The 15,533-nt window shown below is 44.8% G+C and overlaps 1 protein-coding gene and 1 pseudogene across 2 annotated transcripts in view; both read left to right on the top strand.

The window, feature by feature from the left end:
* Positions 1-14,300, top strand: part of PRF1 (perforin 1) — a 34,593-nt gene extending 20,293 nt beyond the window's left edge. Inside the window, exons 1-3 of one of the 2 annotated variants that reach the window (XM_019624156.1) lie at positions 9,692-9,814; positions 11,273-11,815; positions 12,666-14,300. In XM_019624156.1, coding sequence (XP_019479701.1) covers positions 11,277-11,815; positions 12,666-13,794 — 1,668 coding nt within the window. In that variant the 5' untranslated portion in view covers positions 9,692-9,814; positions 11,273-11,276 and the 3' untranslated portion in view covers positions 13,795-14,300. Of the gene's footprint in view, positions 1-9,691; positions 9,815-11,272; positions 11,816-12,665 lie in introns of those variants that run through there. The other variant, XM_019624165.1, reaches the window with a different exon arrangement.
* Positions 2,794-3,293, top strand: LOC109371844 (probable peptidyl-tRNA hydrolase pseudogene; annotated as a pseudogene).
* Positions 14,301-15,533: the final 1,233 nt, after the last annotated feature.

Below are 15,533 nucleotides of genomic sequence, written 5' to 3'. Positions count from 1 at the left end.
CGGGGGATCCTCAAATCAAGGGTGTTGTTACAAATGCTCTCTCAGTGCTACTTAAGTTGGGTCAATCTCATAAAAATTTTGTCAGTGTGGATTTGTAACCACCATAAACCTGTTCATAGCCATCATCCACAATGGGCTTAGATCTCTTTGTTAAAACTGGAAAAAAGAGAAAAAATCCCCTTCATCTAATACTGTGTGAATTATCCGGTGGTTACTATACTTATCAGAGTCTTTTGAATCTTTTGGAATAAAATAGAAGTAATAGGATAGACTAGTCTGGCACATGGTAGGCAATCAATAAATATTTCATTCAATAGTTGTTGAATGAGTATTTATTAAATGAATATTTGTGAGTTCAAATACTACAGCATAATTATGCTTAAAATCTATCCTGCGGCAAAATATCTAGAAAGCTTGAATTAAATATCATAACATGTATCAGGAAGTATAGGTGAAATTGAAAATAAGTAAGAGAAATACAAAGGAGCCAAAAACCAAAGCAGTAAAACTAGAGAAAAAAAGCAGGCTGGCTAGCCATGGGTGCCCCGAGGGCATGTGTCTGAAGAAAACCAGAGCCCAAGTTATAATGACCCCAGGAGTAAAAGGCAATGATATATTGGGGGAGGGGGTGGAGGTAGGGGAATTGAAGCTGAGATCATCCCACATAAAGCCTAAATAAATTCTCAAAGGGCTAATAATATCAGTGAAAGGGTAGACTAGTAAAAGGACCTATTTACTGGGAAAACAAGTAAAAAAAGACGCTTGTTTGTCTCAGTGTCAAATCTGAATTGAAAGACAGAGTGTCTCCTAAAACATCATAACCACAGACCTATCTTCCCTATATTTAAAGTTCAAATTTATACTACTTGTATGGGTCAGAATATTCCAAGGCAAAAAAAATAAACATAAATAAATGGGTGGGTAAAATTGGGAGGTGCCTCACAAAAGCAAATGCAAACCTGCTTTGGAGGAATAGTCTCAACCCAGACTTTGTTGGATTCCCACAGATAAAGAGCAGTCAAGCATGAGCTCACAATCTAAACTTACTAGCAAAAACACTCAAAGATAGAAACCACCAAGAGGGGAGATTCAGCTGACATAAGAAGATAAAGAATTAGATGTATCAAAAGTTTCCAATATTGGCACTACAAGAAGTAAACTTTTAAATGAGTATGTTTGAAACTTTTTTTAAAGGAATAGAAAACATAATCATGAAATATGGAACAGAATGAAACAGAGTACAGTAAAACCTTGAATTGTGAGTAACGTGGTTTGTGAGTGTTCCAGAAGACGAGCAAACATATCTAATACATTTTAACGTGGTAAACGAGCGATGTCTTGCATTATGAGTAGTTTGTTTCGGGAACAAATTATGCTCGCAAACCAAGGTATTACTGTATATAAATAAAAATATAAATCATTAAAAGTAAATATTAAATGAACAAAAATCTGGAAGACCACACACTCTGTAGGTGACTGAGGGAAATAGACCCACTCGTGCATTGCTGGTAAGAGTGAAAACTAATGCCAACTCTATGGATGGCATATACATACACACACACACACACACACACACACACACACACACACGTACGCATACATACATAAGAGATCAGACAATTAAGTTCACAAACTCATCCTAGAAAGAGTGCTACATACCTCATTGCTGAATATCACTATGGTCACCTTCAAAGTACTCCCTTTGGGAAGCTATGCACTGATGCCAGCACCTAGTCCACCCTTTAAAGCAATTTTGAAGCTCTTTTCCTGGAATGGCCATCAGAGCTGTTGTCATATTACCCTCGATGTCCTGAATGTCATCCAAATGTCTTCCTTTCAATATTTCCTTTATCTTCAGGTAAAGAAAAAGTCACTGGGGGCCAGATCAGGTCAGTAGGGAGGGTGTTCCAATACAGTTATTTGTTTACTGGCTAAAACCCCCACTCACAGACAGTGCTGTGTGAGTTGGTGCATTGTCCTGATGGAAAAGTCATGAATTGTTGGCAAAAAGTTCAGGTCGTCTAACTTTTTCACACAGCCTTTTCAGCACTTCCAAATAATAAACTTGGTCAACTGTTTGATAAGTTGGTACAAATTCATAATCAATAACCCCTCCGATATCAAAAAAGGTTAGCAACATCGTTGCAACAAATTTGCAAACTTAATTGTCCAGCCTTGTACATTACACACACACACGCACATACACACACACACATATATATATGTAATTTATAACAAAAGTGAACATGCATAAGGCTCTGATCCAGCAAATGAGTTATGTACAAGGTTATTCAATTGCAAAATTGTTTGTAAGAGCAAAAGAATATAAATAACTCAAATGTCTATAAAAGGGAGACCAAAAAAAGTAGAAAATAAGATAAAGAGTATAACAGACATGGAGTAGAGAGTGAAAAGGCCTATTATATTTCTAATTGGCATTCCAAAAGGCAAAAATAGAGGGAACGAGGGAGACAGAATCTATGACAGAAGGATGGCCAAGATGTTTTCTAGTATGATGAAAGATGTGAATCCTCAGCCTCAGAAAGAGCGAATCCCAAACAGGATAAATTAAAAGAAATTCATATCTAGATATGTTGCTTATATATAAAATTTCAGAAAATCAAAAATGAAATGATCTTAAAAAACAGTCCCTCCCTGCAAAAGAAGACAAATTCTCTATAAAGAAATGACAAACAACAGCAACAATGGAAACTAGAAACAGTAAACTAACCTCAAAGTTACTTTAAGAGGTGTCAACCAGCAATAACTTCAAAGTGTCAACCCGCTAAAATGATGACTCAGCGCACTGGACTGTGGCTGAATTGCACCATGAACCAGTGCATTTTGGGACTGCGGCCCCAGGGGAAGCTGTGGCTGGTGGCAAGCCTAGGGAACCCTGGACTGCCCCGCATAGTGTGGGCATGGTGGTGCTGGGGCAACTGGTGCACCACCATAGCTGTGCCGCTGACCTCGCCCTGGCCTCCCTGGAGTGTGCCCAGCTGGTCCTGCTCTGGCTGAGGCAGCTCATGAATGCCAATGGACACAGCTTGGCCAGGCCGCCTGTTCGGGCTGACTGCTGAGGAGGTCTGCCTGATGCATGATAGCTGGACAAGGCCTTGGCGAAACTGACTCTGAAGCTGGGGGGAAGCGCCAGGGACCACAATAGAGTCCATTCCTGCATTACATGTATCACTCCAAAAGCAACGCCGCAGCTGCGGGTAGGCATAGGACATCCTTCACATCCCGATGCAGTGAATGCGCAGGTGCTGGGATGCTTCTCCTCCACAGGGTAGAAGCTGCGGCCCGCATTGCTGGTAAGCAAAGCCAGGGGTCCTTGTCGGGCACCTGACACCAGTGGACACGGCTGCCTGCTTGACTGCCATACCCACACACCCAGCCACATCCACAGAGGTGCCACGCCAACCTGTGCTATTTACTTCTTATATAACCCTTCTCTGGGCTGCTCCAGGCCTTCTGCAGATTTAAGGGGAGACTGTAGCTGGACAGGTCCATTTCTGGGACAGGGGGTTGGTCTTCTCTCCGTGTCTTACTTGGAAAGTAGGGAAACTTCAAGAAGACTAAACTTTTTGAACCTTAAAAAAAAAGGGGAGGGTGAAATAAAAAACATTTCAGACAAACAGAAACTGACGGTGTGTGCCACCAGAGACACCCATTAAAAGCACTTCTAATGGGTATACTTTAAGAAAAAGGAAAATTATCCTCTAAGGCAACTCAGAGATGAAGGAATAATGAGGAAAGAAATTGGAAACCACATAAGTAAATATAAATGAACGTTGACTGTATTAAGTAATAATACCAATGACTAATGTAGTAGAGGAAAAGTAAGAAGTAAAATACTGGACAAAAATAACCCTAAGAATGTGAAAAGGTGATGTCAGTTAATAGCATTCTCAATATCCCTGGAAAGGAAAACAATAGTAAACAACTTTAGATCTTGCTAAGAACACATTTTAGCATTTTTATGGGTAATCACTAAAGAATCAGAAAGAATATAAGATCAAAACCATTAGAGAGAAAAAAACTTAATTTTTAAAAAGTTCAGTCTATCTACACAGACAACAGTATGGTGGTATCAGAGGGGAAGGAGGATAAGAGGAGGAGGAAGAGGGTAAAGGGGGTCAAATGTATGGTGACAGAAGGAGACTAGACTCTGGGTGTTGAGCACACAATGCAATATACATATGATGTATTATAGAATTGTACATTTCAAACTTACATTAATAGTCAGTGTCACCCCCAACAAATTTAATTAAAGAAAAAAAAATAGTAAAAAAAAATTCAGTCAATAAAAGAAGGTAAGAAAGGATGGGGGAAGGGGATGCACAGAAAAAGCAGGGAAATGAAAAATCATAACACATGATGATAGAAATACACTCTAATAGAGCAGTAATCACAATAAATGTGAATAGGCAATGCAGTAATATAGATAGTTAGATTGGATGACAAAACAAAATCTATTTAGGCCCACCTAAAACATAAGAACACAGAGAGTTTGAAAATAAGATAGAAGATCTCCAAGGTGTACTAATCAAAAGAAAGTCAGTACATTTAAAAATGATTAAGATGGTAAATTTTGTTATGTGTATTTTACCACAATTAAAAAAAATTATAATAAAGAGAAAGTGGGATAGTTCTATTAATAGGAGACAAAAATACATTATTTTGCATGAAAAGGGTTACTACATAAAGAGCTCAATCCACTGGGAAGACAAAACAATATTAAACTTGTTTAATAAAACAGCCTCAAAATATAAAGCAACAGTTGACAGAACTCTAGCTGTAGGAAGAAATCTATAGATCTTGAATAATCTATCTTCACAATGGGAGATTTTAACATGATTCTCTCAGTAATCAATATATTAAGAGACCATAGATTTGACCATAGAACAATGCACCCAAAATTTAGCAAATTAGATATTCTTCCCAAGTACACAGGAACATTTACAAAATGAACATTTAGTAAACTATAGAGAAAATTTCAATATACATCAAAGAACAGTTGTCATACAGACATGTTCTGAACACAATGCAGCTATGACAGAAATCAATAACCAACGGATAGTATTTAAAAGTCCATTTTCTGGAAAATGTAAAAAAAGGATACTTAAAAAAATAACTCACAGGTTAAAGAAAAATCATAAGGAAAATTAGAAAAACTAAGAAACTAAGCAATAATGAAAGTACTTCATAACGAAACCTTAGAGATGCAGTTTAAATGTTCTTAGAGAAATGTAGAGTCTTAAATATTTACATTAAGAAAGAAGAAAGACTGATCCAGCAATTCTACTTCTGAGTATTTAATGAAAGAAAATAAAAACTCTAACTCAAAAAGATATCTGCACTCCCATGTTCACTGCAGCATTATTTATAATAGTCAAGATATGGAAACAACCTAAGTGTCCACCAATGGGTGAATACATAAAGAAAATGTGAACACACACATACACTACACACAGGGACATAATTCAGCCATAAAAAAAGGAAATCTTGCTATTTGTGACAACATAGATGTTCCGTGAGGACATTATGCTAAGTAAAGTAAGTCAGACAGAGAAAGGCAAATACTATGTGATTTCCCTTATATGTGGAATCTTAAAACAAACAAACAGAAGGAAAAACAAAACAAGCTCATAAATACAGAAAACAGATTGGTGGTTGCCAGAGGTGGGGATTGTGGGGTGGGTGAAATGGGTGAAGAAATTCAAAAGGTACAACTAGAAATTGATTTTTTGAAAAAGAAAGAATGGACCTTTTTTGAGCATTTTGGGCCTTGCCTTTGCTCGGGGCCCGCTCCAAACTCTTTGGAGTGTACTTTCTTTTCTAACAATGGCCCTTGAGACATTCTCTTCTACTGTTCAGGTCTGAATGACTGAAAATTAATTGAGCTAAGGATTCAACTCAAGAAGTTAGAAAAAAAGCAATAGAAGAAACCCAAAGAATACAGATAAAAAGAAGGAAATTAAAAGATAAGAATGAAATTAATAAAATGGAAAATAATGATACAATAAAGAGGATCAATAAAGCCATGAACATGTTTCTTGAGAAAATTAAACAAATATACAAAATTCTTCAGCAAGACTGATCTAGAAAAAAGAGAAAAGCATAATTTTAAAATCTGTAATTAACAAGGGGATATCACTACTGATTCAGAAAGATTATTTTTAAAAGAGAAAGAGACTGTTGTAAATAACTTCATGCCCACATGTGTGAAATTTTAGACAAACTGGAAGACTCCCTAAAAAAATGTAACTTGCCAAAAACTGATACCAGAAAACCTGAATAGAGCTATAACACGGACTCAGTAGTTAAAAATCCATCCAACTACAAAAACTGAGTACCAACTTTCTACAAACTCTGCCACTAAGTGGAAAAACAGGGAAAGCTCTTCAACTCATTTCATAAGACTAAATGTGAAAACTCAAGCATGACTCTGGGTAACACATTTGAGGGGTGAAGAAGAACCCCAAAGATCCGCAAATCTGTAAAGAATGGGGAACAAAGAATGATCACAGAATCAAGGGCACACCTGTGACTGCATTTTGGCTCTCTAAAACATACACAATAATTACAATCTAAGCAGTTGTTTTATTAAAGGACCTCTTTGATTACAGTTCCTGTCTGTAGTTTATGTAGTAGTTGTAGAGTGTATAAGTGGATGCAACCAGGATCTTTCTCATGCATTCTACGTAAGGTATCCATGGAGCTTTTCTGTCAAGAGAAAATATTTTATAACCTTAAATATATATATATATATATATATATATATATATATAAATGTGTGTATGTAAATATGTGTGTGTTAATTACTCACATACAAAAGAATTAAGTTATTACCCCTTTCCATACACAAAAATAAACTTCAAGTGGATCATAGACCTAAATATAAGAGCTAAAACTATAATACTCTTAGAAGAAATTATAGGAGTAAATCTTCATGACCTTAGGTTAGGTAAAGACTTCTTAGACATGATATTAAAAGTAAAAACAATAAAAGAAAAAATAGATTAATTGGACTTCTTCAAAATTAAAAACTTTCGTGCTTCAAAGGATACCATCAAGAGAGTAAAAGACAACTCACCAGATAGGAGAAAATATATCTGATAAGGGTCTAGAATCCAAAATATATAAAGAACTATTATAAATCAACAATAAAAAGACAAATAACATAATTCAAAAATAAGCAAAGGACTTGAATATGTAGATATTTCTCCAAAGAAGATACACAAATGACCAATGTACAAATAAAAAGATGCTCAACATCATTAGCCATTGGGGAAATCCAAATCAATACCACCATGAGGTAGCATTTCACACATACACACACAAGAATGGCTATAATAAAAAAGTCAGATAATATTTAGGATGTGGGGAAACTGGAACCCTTGTACACTGCTAGTGGGAACGTAACATGGTGCAGCCACATAGGAAAGCAGCTCCTAAAAACGTTGCCATATGACCTAGTAATTCCACTCTTTGATACGTACCCAAGACAAATGAAAACATATGTCCACACAAAACTCATACACAAATGTTCCTAGCAGCATTATTCTTAATAGCCAGAAAGGGGGAACAACTGAAATGTGCATCAACTGATAAATGGATAAACAAAATGTGGTGTATCCATACAATGGAATATTATTCATCCACGAGAAGGAATGTAGTATGGATACATGCTACAATACGGATGAACCTTGAAAATATGTATGTTATGTGAATAAGCCAGACATAAAACATCACATCTTATATGAATCAATTAACATGAAATGTCCAAAATAGGAAAATCTATAGAAACAGAGAATAGATTAGTATTGTGGGAAATGAGCAGTAACTGCTAATGGGTTCAGGGTTTCTTAGGTGAGTGATGAAAATGTTCTAAAATTGTTGTGGTAATAGGTGCATAACTCTGAATATACTAAAAACCACTGAATTGTACACTTTAAATGTATGAATTCTATTTCAACACAGTTGTTAATAATAAACCATAGAGACAGCATCTGGCAAGTGAAACTATGTCTCTGAGGAAAACCTGTACTTAACATACATTTTAAGTGCTAAGTTTCAACTAGAGAGGACAGCTGTCATCAGTTATATAGGCCAAAAACAGTGCTTGTAAACCTTGATGTCATCACAGCTCCTTAAGGACTGCTCCCCACCAGCATCTCCTGGACGCTAGCCACTTCACACATGATGCAAATCCTGCTAAATGCACTTTTCATCATTAAGAATCTAAGGAGTCTTAGAAATCCTCAAGTCTTCCCTTTGATTTCACGAAAGGGTTTAAAACTCTACTGCCAAGAGCCACACAAGTTTCCAGGAAAGCTGGCATTAGAACCCGTTCCCTCTACCTCACCTTTCTCTTCCTACAGATTTTTTTGCAGTTTCCAAGCCCCTTCAACTGGCCTTCCGAGGACAGCCAAAAGAACTAAACTTTCACAGCCTGGGCTTCCGAGTCAGGCCACGCGCAGGTGCTAGAAGAGGGTCAGGAGGCTGCAATTTCTGGGAGAGGGAGGGGGACACTGCGGGGAGGAGTTGGGGTCAGTTCCGAGAAGGCAACGTAAGCCCCTCTTCCCGTAAGAGCAGAGGACGCAAGAGGAGACATGAGCTGAAGGGATGAGCCATCCCATGGTGTCACACGTGGTCTGGGGCCTGTGGCTATCTGTTCCCGTCACCTACACCGTAGGAGGGTAAAGTTGTGAGAACATTGTCCCACTTACCAAACTGTCTCCACCTCAGGCCAGTGTGACTTTGCCCCCCAGAGTTCGCTCCGTGAGTCAATCAACACATGGAAACCTCACCTACCCTGACCTCGGGTGAGACAAATGGTGAAGACTCTGAGCCTATGGTCCCACCCAATCTCTCTCCCCAGCAGGGTCCCACAGCTGCCCACCCACCAACCCTGTGGCTGCAAACACAGGCCAGGGCTGCAGAGGAGACTGGGGACCCATATGACCACTGGTTCTCCTCACAGAGTGGGGAGCAGGAGACCCTGCCCTGGGGCACATGTTTGGGGTTCAGAGCCTGGGCTGGGCTGGGATATAGGTGCGGGCAGGAGTGGGCACGGAGGTTTGAACAACATTCACCTTCCCCCACTGCTCAGGCAGGAGGCAGTGGTCACAGGTACTCACACTGGCTGAGGGCCAAGCACTTCACACAGAGTAACTCCCCAAATCTTCACAACCTATGGGACCTACACTATTGTTATCCTCATTTTTAGTTAAGGAAACTGAGGCACAGAGAGGCTGAAGAAGCTCGCTGGGCCACACAGCCAGTACACAGCCAAGTTGGCCCAAGCCCAGGCAGCCTGGCTCCCAAGCCCGTGCTGTGAGCGCCTACTCTCTGTGCTGCCTCTTCCGTCTCACACATGTGATGCTGTGGGTCAGAAGTAGGAAAATCGCCCCTGCTGGTGTGTTCATCAACACCAGAGTTGACTCTCGAAGTTCTCAGGCCCCTGTGCTGGCTCCACGTTAAGCCTCACTGTGTGCCTCCCAGGTCTCCGGGTCTCAGGCTACTCTGCTTGGAGGATGAGCCACTGGCCCTCACAACCTGCTTCCTGAGGGCTGTCAGCAGGGCCGGATGAGGAGGTGAAAACAGGGTGGGTGCTAGGGGAGGAGGGAGGGTGAAGGGGACCTGTGACCACAGTTTGGGGGCAGGGCAGGAAGCAGAAGTGATGTGAACAGTGGCCTAGTAATGAGCTGTGTGGTGAGCCTGCCTGGAAGGCTGACACCTTCACTTCGAGAGCCTCCCGCGGAGAGAGAGGGTGTCTGTGTAGGAGCAGCTCAACACAGAACTCCAGGTATGGAGGAAATGGGGGTCAGGGAGGCTGGGAGTGCCTGGGTGGGGACAGAGCAGCATGGGAGTGAGCTGCTCCTTTGGAAGAAGAGACTGACGGAACAGGAAGTGCTATGACCCGAAAGACAAGAGACTCCGTCCCAGACTGTGCTCCGTCACTAACTCGCTGGGCAGCCTCGCGCTGACTCTGAGCCTCGGTTTCCTCATAGGTAAAATGAAGAGATTAGAATCCACAGCTCTAAGGCCCCTTCAGCTGCTGACAGGGAAAGCCTCTAAGAAAGCTGGAAACAGACTTCCAGAGAGATAACAGGATGAGGGCTGAGATGTAGACTGACCTCCTTGGATTAAGTATAGGAACTGTGCTGGCCTCCTAAGTGGGGTCATCTGAGGGCCTTGGAAAGACTCTCCTCTTATTTACCTCCCTGGGGCCTGCCATGTTGCCTGGAGCTCCACCATTCAAGTCACTCCTTTGGGTAGGGCATGAAACGCTCCAGCTAGAATGCAGGGGAAGTGCCTGCTCCCATAATCCCCTGTGTCTCGGAGAAACTGCTGGCCCTGGCAGGAGGGAAAAGGCCTCCAAGGAGCTCAGTTTGGATAAGGGTTGAGAGGAGATTCCAGATCATAAGCAGGCCCAGGTTAGATTCCAGGTACACCTCCAAATGAGGAAGCACCTTCTAATTGTTGTCCAATAGTAGGCAATCAGTAGCTTGCAGCCATGCCAGGATTCCACAGAGTGTGGCAGAAGATGCCAAAGAGGGGACTTGAGCATCAGGAGATCTGGAGAGCACACGTAAAGGCCCCTCCCACACAAGATCTGAGGACGTAAGCGCAGACAGGTTTTACTCTAGAATTCAGGCTGATGGTCTTTCCTGAGGCTCACAAAGAGGGCCCCAAAGGGCAAATGGGGAAAATAAGGGTGATGCACAACCTCATTTCTTTTCCATTTCTGTTAAGTGCTTAGTGGAAGAGAGAAAGAGAGAGAGAGAGAGAGAGAGAGAGAGAGAGAGAGAGAGAGAGAGAGAGAGAGAGAAAGCATGGCTTGCTTTGGGGCCCTGAATGGCACTTCTCTCGAGTCCCCAGTTCCCTCCCCAAATTCTCTATGGCTACTCTCTGTTCCCTTCCTCTGTGCACCGAGCCCCCTCCCCACCAGCAGCCACTGTGGTCCTAGGGATTGATCCTGGATCTCCATTAGGACTTAAATAGCGAAATCCTAGTAAGGGGCTCCTTGTGGCTATGTGACCTTGGGCAAGTCACTTCCCCTCCTCTAGGTCCATCTCTACAATGTGGAGGGGGTGAACCAGGTTTGTAAAGGCCATTTCATCTCTAATATTCAATGACTTAAGAGATATCTCATTCCCTCCCTATTCTATGCCCTGATCATCCACAGCTGCCGGAGGGGTCAGCCACCCTCCATGCCTCTGCCCCCTACTTCCCAGAGCCCAAAAACTCCCTGTCTCCACAGCTCCATGGCCACCCGTGCACTCCTCTTGGATGTCCTCCTCCTGCTGTTGCCCACACCGGCCCCTGCCCCCTGCTACACTGCTGCCCACTCCGAGTGCCGCCGTATTCGCAAGTTTGTGCCAGGCGCCTGGCTGGCGGGCGAGGGCGTGGATGTGACCAGCCTTCAGCGCTCAGGCTCCTACCCGGTGGACACAAGGCACTTCCAGAGGCCGGATGGCACCTGCACTCTCTGCCGCAATGCCCTGGAAAAGGACGCCCTCCGGCGCTTGCCCCTGGCACTTACCGACTGGCGAGCCCAGGGCTCAGGCTGCCAACATCGCGTGGTCAGTGTCAAGGCCAGCTCCACAGAGGCCGTGGCTAGGGAGGCAGCCGAAAGCATCCGCAATGACTGGCGCGTGGGGCTGGAGATAAGTCCCAAGCCCAGCGCCAGCGTGCGTGTAGCAATGGCCGGCTCGCACTCCAAGGCAGCCAATTTCGCCGCCGAAAAAACCCACCAGGACAAATATAGCTTCAACACTGACTCAGTGGAGTGTCGTTTCTACCGGTAAGCACCGGGGCAGAGGGATATTGAAAAAGGGGTCTTGAACTCAGGGTGCTCTGGGAGCCCTGGGATGGCAGGATGGGGCTGCAGAGGCTGCTTCGACCCGGGGAGACTCCAGTCCTGGTTTTTACACACCAGGTGGTCCAGTGCCCTATGGCCCTGATTTCGAGCCCATAGAGGGAACAGGTGGAGGAGAAGCGAGCAAGGCTGTGCTGAGAGCCCCACCATGATGCTTTCAGGCCTACTGGTTGCCCAACCCCCTCTTTCCTGGGCATTGCCAGTCTTCTGTGGGCAGGAGACCTGGCTGGATCCTTTCCATCCCTGAGCCTCTTTCATCCATTCAGCCACTATTCGTGCCTGCCTTGTCAAGCGCCGTGCTGGGAATTAGGCCTACAGCGTGGAGCAAGCAGTCACCCACCTGAGACATTCGTGGTCTCTATGACCTGCCTTGATTTCTCACACTGGGAGGTCACATTTCCCCTACAGGGAGACAGGGAACCTCCTGGCCGCATGACCAGAGCTGTCAGGGGTCCACGTATACGGGCCCCCTCCAGGGGACAGACAGGCGAAGGCCACAGGACTAGGTTCCAAAGCTAGAGAGATACCATCAGTTCAGTATCATCACTTTTATAATCAAAAAGCAAAAGGAAAGAAAAAAACTTTATTTTGAAAAGGCAAAGCAAAAATACAAAGTAGCTAGGTCACTGAGGGGCTACAGACAGAGTGGGTTTCCTGGGCTCACCTCCTGGGTCTGCAGATTGCATGTGACCTTGGGCAATCTTGAGGGAGTTACGGAATGAGGGAAAGGCTACCCACTGCTGGGCCCACCTGATGTTTTTTCTCTCCTCCACAGTTTTCACCTGGTCCACTCTCCCCCACTCCACCCCAATTTCAAGAGGGCCCTCAGAGACCTGCCCCCTCACTTCAACACCTCCACGGAGCCCAACTACCTCAGGCTCATCTCCAACTATGGCACTCACTTTATGCGCTCCATGGAGCTTGGCGGCCGGATCTCGGTCCTCAATGCCCTGCGTACCTGTGAGCTGGCCTTGTCAGGGCTCACAGGAAACGAAGTGGCCGACTGCCTGGAGGTCGAGGCCGCAGTCAGCATAGGCTGCCGTGCCAGCTCCTCATCGGAAGTCAAGGCCTGTGAAGAGAAGAAGAAGCAGCACAAGATGACGACCTCCTTTCACCAGGCCTACAGGGAACGCCATTCCGAAGTCGTAGGTGGCCTCCACACCTCCACGCATGACATGCTGTTTGGGAACCATGCTGGGCCCGAGCAGTTCTCAGCCTGGGTAGCCTCACTGCCCGTCAGCCCCGGCCTGGTGGACTACACCCTGGAGCCTCTGCATATGCTCTTAGAGAGCCAGGACCCACGGCGGGAGGCGCTGAGGCAGGCCGTGAGCAAGTATGTGACAGATAGGGCACGCTGGAGGGACTGCAACCGACCCTGCCCGGTAGGGCAGGTGAAGAGCCGCCATGACCCCTGCCAGTGTACGTGCCACAACTCAGCAGTCATCAACCAGGACTGTTGTCCCAGGCAGAGGGGCCTGGCCCATCTGGAGGTTACGAGCTTCCAGGCGACAGGTCTGTGGGGAGACTCTTTCACTGCCACGGACGCCTATTTGAAGGTCTTCTTTGGACGCCAGGAGCTGAGGACGGGCACAGTGTGGAACAATAACGATCCTCAGTGGATGACACAGCTGGATTTTGGGGATGTGCTTCTGCCCACAGCGGGGCCCCTGAGAGTGCAGGTCTGGGATGCAGACAATGGTTGGGACGATGACCTCCTCGGCACCTGTGACCGGACTGTAGTGTCTGGCTCACATAAGGTGAGCTGTGGCCTGAATCATGGTCACCTGAGTTTCTTCTACCACGCTAAATGCTTGCCTCACCTGACTGGGAAAACCTGTATAGAGTACGCCCCCCGAGGGCTTCTAGGGGAGCCTCCCGGAAACCGGAGTGGAGCAGTGTGGTGAGAACAGTGGGCCTTGAGAGGACCAGTATGCCCAGACCACAGGGTGTCTCGCAGAGGTAGCCAGGGCCTATCTATCTTCATATCCCCATTAGACAGATAGAAAACTGAGGCTTTTCTTTTTTTCAGTGAGGTGGCTGAATTTATAGGCCAGCCTTGAGTCTCCCCGACCAAACTGCCTTGGATCCCAGATATTCTTGAGCCCAGGAAAGGAGCTGGAACTGGGTCACGACCTATAGTCGCTGCAACACAGGCCTGAGCTTAGGTCAGGAGCTGGGCAGAAGGCCAGGAGGCCGTTTCCACCAAGCTGCTTGGTGTCGTTTAAGACTTTCCCTTGCAGTCCTTTCTAGCGTGGTGAATTCATCATATTAGATCTAATCCTGTCTGCCCCCAGCTGCGCTGTTTGCTCTGTCTCCTTTGCCCACCAAGCTTTGCCTCTCAGACAAACTAAGGGCTATCTTGTGTCTCTCATTGTGTGCACAACCTGACAGAGGACCAATAAATGTGATGTGATGGCAACTATGATTGTGGTCATTGTGGCACAGGAGAGGTTGGGGACCAAACAGAGCTCTGGAAATAAGCTACTACTCTAGCAACCCTATACAACAGGACAGGAGGTTCACCCCAGGGGCAAGCAGGTAATATAAATAAACCACTTTTGTTGGAAATGGAGCGGAGGACCCAAAATATTTTACTTTCCTCATAACTCTCTGATTCAAGAACCAGCAGCATAAGTTTGGTGATAAATGGCAACGAACATTCAGCTCCCAGCTGGGAGACAATGAATAGTGAGGACGATGATGAGCTGAAGGCCACATGTCTTATCTAGAGGGTCCATCGCTATGCACCAGCCAAACATTCCCAGGCAAGAATGTGAGCCCAGTGCTATCAGGTCTCCCAGATTCTTAAAGTAACCAGAAATCCCAGTGTGACTTCTACCAATTCATTTCACCTTGTAAAAATAAACCAATGTGGGAAGACATGGGACAAGCTAAAGAGAACACGTATGTGGGCTATAATCTGGAATAATCAGTCTGGAAACTCTAACTTCAACAGAACCTATTTGACAGGCTGAATAGCTCTCCCCTGTCCTACAATTTAAGGGAAGAGGGCAGTGGTTCCAACAGGTGGTGACTGAGGGTCTCCTAGCCTTGGCGTGCAGTAAACATCAGAGCCTTGGGGCCTGATAGAAGATGAAATGGTTTTTGTTTCATGTACCTGGGATACAGACCTCAAAACAGTTCCATGGAGTGGGTGGCAAGATTCAGGGCGCCTCCGAGAGTCGTGGGTTTTGGCTGTGCAGGACTGTTGTCAGAGGGGCTCAGAGGCATTAGCACAGCCCTCCTGACTCAAATTAAGCCCCTTGAGGTTTAATTTGAGGTTCAGACCCTTGAGGTTTGTGTGGACCTCTAGGTTCAAAAGTCCTGAAGCAATATTACATTGGCCTTGACTCCCCAAGTGGGGCGAGAGCACCTGCTGAACCCTAACAGCCGGCTTGAAACCACCATTCTTACACATTTCCGTTCACAGCCACACACACAAACAAGGGCACAAGAGGAATCTTGAAACTTCACACTGGCTGCTGCACTAACTGAAAAGAAACACGGATGGGGGCTGTACCCTCTGGGAAAGCAAGGAAAGCAAGGCCGGGGCTAAGGGGACAGCTCTAACAAGAGGTGCATGTCTTGACCAAGGACCCATGTGGTCAGTGACTTCCAGCAAGTCCCTCTGCTCCCTGGGCCT

This window comes from Hipposideros armiger, unplaced genomic scaffold (assembly GCF_001890085.2).
Source record: "Hipposideros armiger isolate ML-2016 unplaced genomic scaffold, ASM189008v1 scaffold_15, whole genome shotgun sequence".
Classification (NCBI taxonomy): domain Eukaryota; kingdom Metazoa; phylum Chordata; class Mammalia; order Chiroptera; family Hipposideridae; genus Hipposideros; species Hipposideros armiger.
This window is presented reverse-complemented; position numbering and strand designations above follow the sequence as displayed.